The 12,263-nt window shown below is 38.5% G+C and overlaps 1 protein-coding gene across 1 annotated transcript in view; it reads left to right on the top strand.

The window, feature by feature from the left end:
- Nucleotides 1–11,230, top strand: part of LOC140726021 (melatonin receptor type 1B-like) — a 69,460-nt gene extending 58,230 nt beyond the window's left edge. The window contains exon 2 of the mRNA XM_073041919.1: nucleotides 10,310–11,230. Coding sequence (XP_072898020.1) covers nucleotides 10,310–11,157 — 848 coding nt within the window. The 3' untranslated portion in view covers nucleotides 11,158–11,230. The remainder of the gene's footprint in view (nucleotides 1–10,309) is intronic.
- Nucleotides 11,231–12,263: the final 1,033 nt, after the last annotated feature.

The following is a 12,263-nucleotide window of genomic DNA, read 5'->3' as shown; positions in this document are numbered from 1 at the left end:
TCTAAAAAAGGACTGCAGCTATGGCAAAGAAGAGAGAATCTGCAGATGCTGGAAATCCAAACAACACACTCAAGATGCTGGAGGAACTCAGCAGGCCAGGCAGCATCTAATGCAAAAAGTACAGTTGATGTTTCAGGTCAAGACCATTCAGCAGGATTCACAGTCAATGCCTTGGCCCAAAACGTCGACTGTCCTCTTTCCACAGATGCTGCCTGGCCTGCTGAGTTCCTCCAGCAAATTTTTGTGTGCATCTGTGGCATGTTCTTTGGCCTTGGGCATCCAGCACTGCTTGAATTTTCTCAGCATGCTTGTAGATTGCTTGTGCATCAATAGAGTGACTGAAAGAATTCGCACTGGTTGTGTCATGCTCTGAGCCAAGAATTTTTTAATTTTTTAACACTGCATTGAGATTCTGGAGATGTTTCTTGTCATCCTTACCAGTAACAATGATGTCGTCCAGGTAACACTGAGTGCCTGTGCAGGCTTGCAGCACCTGGTCCATAGCTTTTTGCAAGAGTGGAGGTGCAGATGCCACTCCAAAAATAACCCCTTTATAGGGATAACACCCTATGTGAGTGTTTATGGTGAGAAACACTTTGGACTCTTCCTCCATCCCCACCTGTTAAGTCCACTTTGCTGAAGTGTTTCCCTAATATCAATATCCTCTGTCCTGGGCAGAGGGTATTGATCTAATCTCAGTATTGGATTGATGTCACATTGAAGTCACCACAGGTCCTGACAGACCCATTCTTCTAAGTTACTGGAACCAATGGTTGTTGCCCATGGACTCCACTTCAACCTTCAGCCTCCATTCGATCTAGCTCACTGCTCACTTTATCACAGATAGTATAAGGAACTGGATGAGCTTTGCAAAACTCCAATGTGACATTTTGATTTAACTCTATTTTACCCTTGATGTATTTGGGTTTCCCAATGCTATCCTTGAACACTGCTATGGTATCACCCAGCATCTTTTCAAATTCACTTTCCATTGGTTTCATTGCAGGGGATGGGGAATGCAAATGGGGGATTGATCTCCCATTAACCTGCCTCAGCCGCTTCAGAACCCATGATGCTGGCCCTCCTGTTTTTATCACATACAAACCTAAGTTGGCTAATTGGTTATTGTATCATACTGTCATATCTTTCCTCCAATATAAGTTCTTCTTTGAATACCTGCAGGCTTCACTTCAGTATCTTTGAAAATTTATGAAAATATTTTTGTGGAATGTCTAAAGCAGCCAAGCCAGTGTCAAATTTCATTTTAATTAATTTGTTGTTTACTTCTGGTGTAAGCCAAATAGCTTGTTTATTGCTAGTTTTCATATTATAAATCTCAAGTCCTGTGTCACTTTTATCATTATCAGATATTTCATCAACAGCATGCAGTTTGTGTCCTACTTTGCTGCATTTTCTGCAAGTTTTGCCTTTAAATCTGCATTGGGGCTTTATCTGAGCCCCTGCCACAATGTTAACTTGATTTGTTCTGCCAGCCAGGTTTCTGTTTAGATATTTCAATTTTGTTCATACTCGCTTTCATTCCTGACTGTAAATCAATTGCTTCTCTGCTGCTCTTGCCATTAATACAGCTATTTCAAATGCTCTTTTAAATATATGGCGTGCTTCTGTTAGAGATGCTATGGATGCGATGGGAAATAAGGACCTCAATACAATAGCTATCACTAAAGAGGTAGTGCTGAGCAAACTTGTGGGCCTGAAGACAGATAAGTCCCCTGGTCCTGATGGATTGCGTTCCAGGGTATTGAAAGAAATGGCAGAAGTAATAATGGAGGCTTTGCTGATAATTTACCAAAATTCTCTGGACTCTGGGCAGGTCTCCGTGGTTTATAAGTATGAGGTGCTCCATTTTGGTAGGACTAATCAACATAGGACATACATGGTAAATGGTAGGGCATTGAGGAATGGAGTAGAACAGAGTGATCTAGGAATAATAGTGCATAGTTCCCTGAAGGTGGAATCTCATGTGGATAGAGTGGTGAAGAAAGCTTTTGGTATGCTGGCCTTTATAAATCAGAGCATTGAGTATAATAGTTGGGATGTAATGTTAAAATTGTACAAGGCATTGGTGAGGCCGAATTTGGAGTATTGTGTACAGTTCTGGTCACCGAATTATAGGAAAGATGTCAACAAAATAGAGAGAGTACAGAGGAGATTTACTAGAATGTTACCTGGGTTTCAGCACCTAAGTTACAGAGAAAGGTTGAACAAGTTAGGTCTTTATTCTTTGGAGTGTAGAAGATTGAGGGGGGACTTGATAGAGGTATTTAAAATTATGAGGGGGATAGATAGAGTTGATGTGGATAGGCTTTTTCCATTGAGAGTAGGGGAGATTCAAACAAGAAGCCATGAGTTGAGAGTTAAGGGCAAAAGCTAAGGGGTAACATGAAGTGGAACTTCTTTACTCAGAGAGTGGTAGCTGTGTGGAACGAGCTTCCAATAGAAGTGGTAGAGGCAGGTTCGATTTTGTCATTTAAAAAAAAATTGGATAGGTATATGGACAGCAAAGGAATTGAGAGTTATGGGCTGAGTGCAGGTCGGTGGGACTAGATGAGAGTAAGCATTTGGCACGGACTTGAAGGGCCGAGATGGCCTGTTTCTGTGCTGTAATTGTTATATGTTATATGGTTATATGGTTTGGAAGACAGTGAATGTTACACCATTGTTCAAAAAAGGATATAAGCAAAAGGCAGATAACTATAGGCCAGTTAGTTTAACTTCTGTAGTTGGGAAGATGCTTGAAGCTGTCATTAAAGAAGAAATTGTGAGGCATCTGGAAAGAAATGGATCCAACAGGCAGATGCAGCATAGATTCAGCAAAGACATGTCCTGTTTGACAAGCTTACTGGAGTTCATTGAGGATATAATGAGCACAGTGGATAGAGGGGAACAGGTGGACATTATTTACTCGTATTTCCAGAAGGAGCTCGATAAGGTGCTGCATAAAAGACTTATCCATAAAATAAGGATGCATAGAGTTGGGGGTGATGTATTAGCATGGATAGAGGATTGATAAACTAATAGAAAGCACAGAGTTGGGATACATGGGTGTCACTGTGGTTGGCAATCAGTGGTGAGCGGTGTGTTGCAGGGGTCGGTGCGGGGCCCACAGCTGTTCATGACACACATTAACGATTTGGAAGAGGAGACCGAATATAGTGTATCTAAGTTTGCTGATGCTAATTGAGCAGAAGATACTGAGGGCCTGCAGAGAGATATAGATAGGTTAAGTGAGTGGGCAAGGGTCTGGCAGATGCATTACAATGTTGATAAATGCTAGGCTATCCATTTTGGAAAGAAAAATGGAAGAGCAGATTAATATTTAAATGGTAAAAGATTGCAGCATGCTGCTGTGCAGAGGAACTTGGGAGTGCTTGTGCATGAATCACAAAAGGTTGGTTTGCAGGTACAGTAGGCTATCAAGAAGGCAAATGGAATGCTGGCTTCATTGCTAGAGGAAATGAATTAAAAAACAGGGAGGTTATGCTGCAACTGTACAGGGTACTAGTGAGGCTGCACCTGGAGTACTTCATGCAGTTCTGGTCTCCTTACTTGAGGGACGATATACTGGCTTTTGGAGGTGGTGCAGAGGAGGGTCACCAGGTTAATTCCAGAGATGAGGAGGAACTGTTTTTCCCAGAGAGTGGTGAATCTGTGGAGTTCTCTGCCCAATGAAGCAGTAGAGGCTACCTCGGTAAATATACTTAAGACACGGTTGGATATATTTTTGCATAGTAGGAGATTTAAGGGTTATGGGATAAAGGCAGGTAGGTGGAGATAAGTCCATGGTCAGATCAGCCATGATCCTGTTGAATGGTGGAGCAGGCTTGATGGGCCAGATGGCCTACTCCTGTTCCTATTTCTTATGTTCTTATGAACAATTTTTGAATGCTAGCTTGTAAGATTCTACAAACTAAACATGCTTCATTAAGCCTATCATTGTACTGACAATACTCAGACAACTTCTTCAGTTCAGTGAAATGGATCCTCCTTCCTTGTGATTCTACTTATGAAACCTACAGCATTCTGCAATCAAAAATATTTTTGATTCTAAATGTTCCTGCATTACTTTCATGATATCAGCAAATCTCTTTTCAGCTGCTTTGGTTGGAGCTGTCAAATTTATAAGCAAACTGTATGTGTTTCCACCGGTTACACAGAACAAAACTGGTACTATCTTCTCATTGGCTATTCTATTTGCTTTAAAATATTGTTCCGTTTGTTCCATATACTATATCCAACAATGTGTTCTGTAATTGAACGTCTCTATCTTTCTGACGTAGTCAGCCATTTCTACTTTTTTATTTATGATTATTGCCATTTCCTGTTTATGAACCCATGAATTTGTCTGTTTTCTGCCATTTTTAACTCGACCGTGTCTTCCTTTCTGAAGAATATGTGCTGTAGTTATTTTTTAACTCAAACATCCCATTGCATTTCAGCAGGTAGGTAGCCATCTTGGGTTCATTTTAAAACTTACTCATCACCACTGTTATGGTTTCTAACTCCAAAACATAAAACTAATTGGAAGAAAAACAAGGGGAGACTGGGAGAACTTGTACACTTTGATTTATTTAAAACAAGGCATTCACCTATAGACACGGTGGCATGATGACGTATGTCATTCACGTACTTCGTACATATAACCATATTGAATTATTTAAATAAGCAAAGGATGCTTCATCAGACAATCTATTTACAATGTTACACAAATAATACTGAAATATTAAATATACAACAATGTCCACTGAGTCTTTTAATTCTAGGATATATTGATTACATTACTGCTGCCGAAGTGAGCTGATTTTTTTTAGTCAGTCACCATCCAGAGATAGAGAAGCAGTTTCAGCGACAGGTTACTATCGATGCAATGCTCCTCAGACAGGATGAAGAGGTCAATACTCCCCAATGCCATTAGGCTTTACAATTCTACCGCCAGGACTTAAGAACTTTTTAAAAGCTATTATTAATGCTTTTTGAGATAGTGATTTAGATGCATATCATATTTTTTTACTGAGTTAAGTATTGTATGTAATTAGTTTTGCTACAACAAGTGTATGGGACATTGGAAAAAAGTTGAATTTCCCCATGGGGATGAATAAAGTATCTATCTATCTATCTGTAATGTAAGATAATGGACCAAAATAATTTTTAAAAACATATTATTGTGAATTGTAATCCCCCATAAAATTTGAAAATGTGACCCACAAGAGAATGGGACTATAAATAATGTGTTTTGCATGCAAATCCTAGTACATTCAGGATCTGATTTTAATAAGACACCACATTAGTGTAATGCTGTTACCGTGTCAGCTGTAAGGTTGGGGTTCAATTCCTGCTGCTGTCTGTAAGGGTTTGTACTTCCTCCCCGATTTCCTCCTAGTTCTCTAGTTTCCTCTCAAAGACATACAGTTAGGTTTCGCAAGTATGTGGGCATGTTATGTTGGTGCTAGAGGTGTGGTGACATTTGCGGTCTGCCAGCACAATCCTTGCAGATTTGATTTGATGTAAATGACACATTTTACTGCATGTTTCGATGTACATGTGACAAGTAAAGCAAATCTTTCTTTATCTTTACTTAATGGTAGATGGAGGTGGGGCAGGGACCTCTAAACATTTTCTCTGTGTTTTATTTTAAGGAAAATCATTGTTCCTCTTCTCTAAGTGTAAAACCACACATTTCTCCACCTTTACTTTTGATGTTCTTTTCAAACTAAATCTATTACTTCAATGAATTATTTAAAATAATAATGAAAATAAATATATATATGTTTCTTAACTTGCCTTCCCCATCGATATTTTCTTGTCCTTCAGTCCAGATTCACTGAAGTGAAGTGAAATTCAATATTCAATGTTTTTGTGCTGTCATCACTCAGTTCCATTGTCTGAGCTTATGCTTGACAGACAAAATTGCATGGTGGCTCACAGCAAACTCCAGAACCCCAAAAGCATTTTCATCAGTACCCATTTGTTTCAGGCAAGAACACAAGGCACCTATTTTGGGACCTGCTCAATTGAAATAGCCAGGGTTAAGCTGATTTAATTGTTAATAGGAGTTAGGGCCTTTTCTTTCCATTTTCATTTACCTGCCATCAGATTTACACTAACATTCTGCACAGTGGAGGGTGACTGTTCCCACTAACTCATATAGACATGTAGAATAGAACAATTCTGTGAGTATACTAAGTTTTTGGCAACTGTCCAACATCCATTTACAGAAGAGGTATAAGAAACTGCAGATGCTGGAATCTGGAGAAGGTTGTTTTGGAGAAACTCAGGAGAGTGACCTGCATTAGTAGGGAGAAAGGAACTGTCGATAATTTGGGTTGAAACTCTGCAGATGAAGGATTTTGACCCAAAGTGTCGACACTCCATTTCCATCCACAGTTGCTTCTTGAACCATTGAGTCTCTCCAGCATCTTGTTCATTGCTTCAGATTCAGCAGATTTTTCTCTCTGCATGTTTTTCCATATCCCCTTTTCCCTTCTAGTACCCAAGAAACACAACTTGGCTAAGAACTGGTGGAGTACAAAGGAAAGGATGGAGGTTCACCATCACTTGATTTCACACATATAAACAAAATGTTGTCATTGCACAAGGTTAGAATAGTTGTTGGAATGCCCATGCGGTGAACAACGACGGACATATCTTATTCTTTTGTGCATTGGAATCCAAGAAAAATTTTGTCAACAAGTGCAGCCGTAGACAAGGTTATTACCAGCCTTGCAGTACTAGAATGTGTTTTGGAGAAGAATTATGTGTTCATTCTTATGTACTACTGTAGAGAAGTAGGATAATTGTTTGGCACAGTGAAATACAAGATACACTAAGAAGTCTGCCTGAGATCATGTAGTTAACATTAAAGTGCATGCAGGAAGCTATGTGCAGAGATTAGAGCCCGTGCTTTCCAGCCCTGAAGCCCATCTCAGACTACACACGTGGACTGTACAGTGACATAATATACAGTTGCGCCTTCTCCAAGACATCTAAGTGCTGCAGTGGAAGGTGACGTTGAAGTTCTGCAGACTGAGTTTGCTGCCCTGTTCAGAGGTTGGGTAAATTACACTAAAGTTTCCATTTACTCTATTTTGTGCGATCAAGTAAGTATGAATCTCTTTCTCTTTGACTTCCTACCTTCAGCCAGGAGGTACCATATCATTAGAACACAGACTATTAGAATGGGAAACAGCTCCTTCTTCCAGGACATAAGATTACTGAGCTCCTGCTACTGCCCAGATCTCATTATGTTTGAAGAAACAGTAGCCTTATAATAAATGCACCTTATGCTAAATATCAACCTTCTGGAATATATTTTATTATTATTTGTTAATTTATTTGTAGTAATATTACAATATTTATGTATTATGTGTCGGTTTTATACACACACACACACACACACACACACACACACACACACACACACACACACACACACACACACACACACACACACACACACACACACACACACACACACACACACGAATGACAATAAACTTGAACTTGACTTTTTTGTTTTGTCTCTGCAGAGTTCTCCACTTTGTGAAATGTCCATGGGGTCACACTGAATAAGTTATGCGTTTAACTTTTCTTTTACAGCTGACACTGTATACTCCACTTGATGATCCTATATGATTAGTATTTGTTTACTATTTTGTATATTAATTTGTTATTGCACTTTGTGCAAGCACACAGTTACTTATGCAATGGGAATTCCAGCAAATGACCTCTTTACAAGGGTATCTGTGCTGGTTAGAGCAGTGGTTCCCAACCTTTTTTTGGCCATGCCCCACCTAATCACCTCTAAAATCCTGATGCCCCCTGTGGTGATATATAATTCTTATTATTCAAAAAGTGAACTCCTATTCACCTGGAGGAAGCCTAAAAGACCATTAACTTGGTTTAAACAAGCTTCCAAAGAACATGGCATTCATGAAAGAGAAAAATAAAAGAACCAAAGGACTGTTAAAGTTCTGAGGAAGAAATTACTAAGAAATTGTAAAAAAAGAACATTAAGTGATATTAAAATAATAATAATAAATAAATAAAACAATGCCGATTCGTTTCTACAGCATACAAAGACAGATACACCGTTTAAAAGAGATGACGCAATGTACACACCTTCACACCACCAAGAACCGAAAGCTACTGCAAAAAGCACCATTGGCGCGACCTCGTACGAGTTTCTTACGCGTTTGGACTTGTTCATTCGTTCCTTCCTACATCAGTCAATTCATTAATTTAATTATGAAAGCCATTTGATGGTTGTAATGATGGTGATACACTATATATACAGTACATACGCAATTACACATGTACATACAAGTATTTTTATGTATGCATACTGTATATACACATATGTATTAACTCGCACACACACTCATACTCACACAGACTTACTAGAAAAAATTCACTGTTAATAACTCATTCTCGAATTGCCCCCCCTTAAAAATCAAATTACCCCCCTGTGGGGCGTACGTCCCACGTTGGGAACCACTGGGTTAGAGGCAGAGCACTCAGTGCTTGTAAGTGCTATTAGGAAATATGTGAAAGGGTCCAATCTTAAGACAATTAGAAACATAGAAACATGGAAAACCTACATCACAATACAGGCCCTTCAGCCCACAAAGCTGTTCCAAACATGTCCTTACCTTAGAAATTACCTAGAGTTACCCCAAACCCTTTATTTTTCTGAGCTCCATATACCTGTCCAGGAGTCTCTTAAAAGACCCTATCATATCTGCCTCCACCACCATCGCCAGCAGCCCATTCCACACACTCACCACTCTCTACATAAAAAACTTACCCCTGACATCTCCTCTGTACCTACTTCCAAGCACCTTAAAATTGTGCCCTCTTGTGCCGGCCATTTCAGCCCTGGGAGAAAGCCTCTGACTATCAACACGATCAATGCCTCTCATCATCTTATACACCTCTATCAGGTCACCTGTCATCCTCCATTGCTCCAAGGAGAAAAGGTCGAGTTCACTCAACCTGTTCTCATAAGGCATGCTCCCCAATTTGCTCCCAGTGCAGTACCTTGTTTAACAACAGAACACTGGAAAGAATAAGATAACAGAATCAGTGTGATGATTCGCTGTCCTGTTCATTGCAGTCCCGCTTTCTCCGCCTTGGCTAAAAAAATCAAGGACATTGGAAATTTGGTCCCTGATCTTTTTTGTTAATTCCTTAATCAATATTGCTGCATAAAATTATATGAAATGTAGCCTAATATACCCTAGGATGTTAAATGTCATAATGTCTCAACTGTTTGAGAGCTCATCTGAAAACATGACAATGTGCTGCATGCAATTTTCTAACCACTGACTCAAATATTTGTAGTGCTATGCATAGTGAAGGCTTGAAGGGATTTAAATAAGTGTATCTTCTGCTTTGATTTATAAACCTATCAAGTCAGCATTCAAGGAATGAATTCATTGTATGATGTACTGAGCTCAAGTAACATCGAAATATTCTAAGACCCATTTATTCGATTGTTGTTAAATTAAAGACATCCAAACATATTGTACACATAGATGAATAAAGAGCAATTGTAGATAATTTGGATAAATAATTAAAAATAACATTGCATTTGTTAAACATCTGTCATATCTTTTCCAATGTTTCTACTGATTATCTGGTTTTGGCTGAATTAATTGAATTACATCAAAATGGTTTACAGAATTTTCACATATTTAAGGTATTATAAATGATAAATTCTTATAAATCAAGCTCTATTGTAGATATACTTTTGGAACTCATATTTATTCGGTCAGATCAAACCCCAGTTCAATTTATAACTGTATAATTTCCCTGAGCTACTAGCTACTGATTTGAATTCCCATTTGAAGACAGTGGTATAGTTAAGTTTTTGTTAGATTTTGATGAGATGACTCCATCTCTTAATGCTGTTTCTATATTCTGAACTCACCTAGTTCCCTGTTGTCAAATGGTTTTATTCAGGGTTCTATCATCATTATGACACAAATTGTAATCTTAACTGAGGTGTTAAAAATTGCCTGTTTTGAACAGAATCTTTTTCTGTCTTTCGATTTCATCTGAAAGGAGAATTATGGGTTGCTGACACAAGTTAATAACTCATTCTTGGCTGTTTCTCCTACTATTTCAAAATTGTTGTTGGTGGCTATTCTGAATATACAATCATGTAAAATGCATACTTGAGGGAGTAGTCAGTATACTTTCCAGTTTAAAATTATTGTAAGCACCAGTCTATTAAGGATGAATGTTGCTTGAATTTAATTTAATAGATATGTCTCTTATTCTTTTGCAGGTAATGCGTTTGTTGTAAGCCTGGCATTTGCTGACCTTGTCGTGGCTGTGTATCCATATCCACTAGTGTTGTTTGCAATTTTTCACAACGGATGGTTCCTTGGTGACATTCACTGTAAATTGAGTGGCTTTCTGATGGGTCTAAGTGTAATAGGGTCAATTTTCAACATCATGGCAATTGCAATCAACAGATATTGCTATATCTGTCACAGTCTGACTTATGACAAATTATATAGCTTTAGAAACACAATGATCTTTGTGTTTCTGATTTGGACATTAACTGTGCTTGCAATTATACCAAATTTCTTTGTTGGATCCTTACAATACGATGCACGAGTCTATTCCTGTACATTTGCTCAGACAGTTAGTTCTTCTTATACCATTGCTGTCGTAATTGTTCATTTCCTAGTTCCTATCACAGTCGTATCATTCTGTTACTTGCAAATCTGGATTTTGGTTATCCAAGTAAGAAGGCGTGTGAAAACAGAAATACGACCAAAACTGAAGCAGAGTGACTTCAGAAACTTTCTGACTATGTTTGTAGTATTTGTGTTATTTGCATTTTGCTGGGCACCCCTAAACTTCATTGGTCTGGCCGTGGCTATTAATCCTCAGAAGATTGCACCAAAAATTCCAGAATGGTTGTTTGTTTTCAGTTACTTCATGGCCTACTTTAACAGTTGCCTTAATGCAATTATATATGGTCTGATGAATCAAAACTTCAGAAAGGAATATAAAAGAATCATTATGTCTTTGAGGACACCACGCCTTTTGTTTCAAGACACATCAAGAGGAGGAACTGAGGCACTGAAGACAAAGCCAACCCCTGCAATGAATAATAATGAATAGGTTAAACCAATCACTTTGCAAAATCAAAGGACTGCAGTTACAGGTCATTTCTTTGAAGTTCTATCTTTTGATGAAAAAAATGTATTCTTTCACTCTATATTTTTGGTGAAAGTACCGTGAGACAGTTATATTTGTACTGCTGTTTACTGAAGTGATGAATGGAGGTTCTTACAGTAGCTGCATAGGATGACAATTACCTACTAAAGTTAGATGGCTCACTATATTTCCATAAATAAACAATAAATTTAATACACCGGTCATTCAAACTTTTCAACAATCCTGCCAAAATATTTTTCAGCCTAATGGACACAATAGCATAATGTATATTTACTCCAACATTTTTTATGTTGAAATATTGTATAAACCATATATTTGCACATTTAGTGACAGTGTCTGTGGAAATTAAGCAGTGGAGTTGATGAATGCCTGGGATTATTCAAACCCAAAATTTATAATTATAAGACAATAAGAAATAGGAGCAGAATTAAGCCATTTGGCCCATTGAGTCTGCTCCGCCATCCCATCATGGCTGATTTACTATCCTTCTCAGCACCATCCTTCTGCCTTCTCCCTGTAACCTTTGAGACTGTGAGTAATCAGGAACCTATCAACCTCTGCTTTAAATAGACTCAATGACTTGGTCGCCACAGTTGTCCATGCAATGAATTCCACAGATTCTCCACTCTGGCTAGAGAAATTGCTCCTCACCTCTGTTCTAAATGAATACCTCTATTCTGAGACTCTGCCCTCTGGTCCTAGACTCACCCACCAGAGGAAACATCCACTCTATCTCAGCCTTTCAATATTTGATAGGTTTCAATGAGATCCCTCCTCATTCTTCTAAATTTGAGTACAGACCTAGAGCCATTAAATGCTCCTCATGCATTAAACCATTCATTCCCAGGATCATTCTCATGAACCTTATCTGGATCATCTCCAAGCACAGCTTTTCTTAGATAAGATTCCAAAACTACTCACAATACTCAAGTGCGGTCTGACCAATGCCTCATAAAACTTCAGCCTTGCTTCCTTGCTCTTTTATTCTGGTCCTCTTGAAATGAATGCTAATCGATGACTTCGCCTTCCTTACCACCAACTCAATCAGC

Source organism: Hemitrygon akajei, chromosome 4 (assembly GCF_048418815.1).
Source record: "Hemitrygon akajei chromosome 4, sHemAka1.3, whole genome shotgun sequence".
NCBI classification, from domain to species: domain Eukaryota; kingdom Metazoa; phylum Chordata; class Chondrichthyes; order Myliobatiformes; family Dasyatidae; genus Hemitrygon; species Hemitrygon akajei.
Note: the sequence above shows the minus strand (reverse complement) of the source record. Positions and strands in the feature narration are given on the sequence as shown.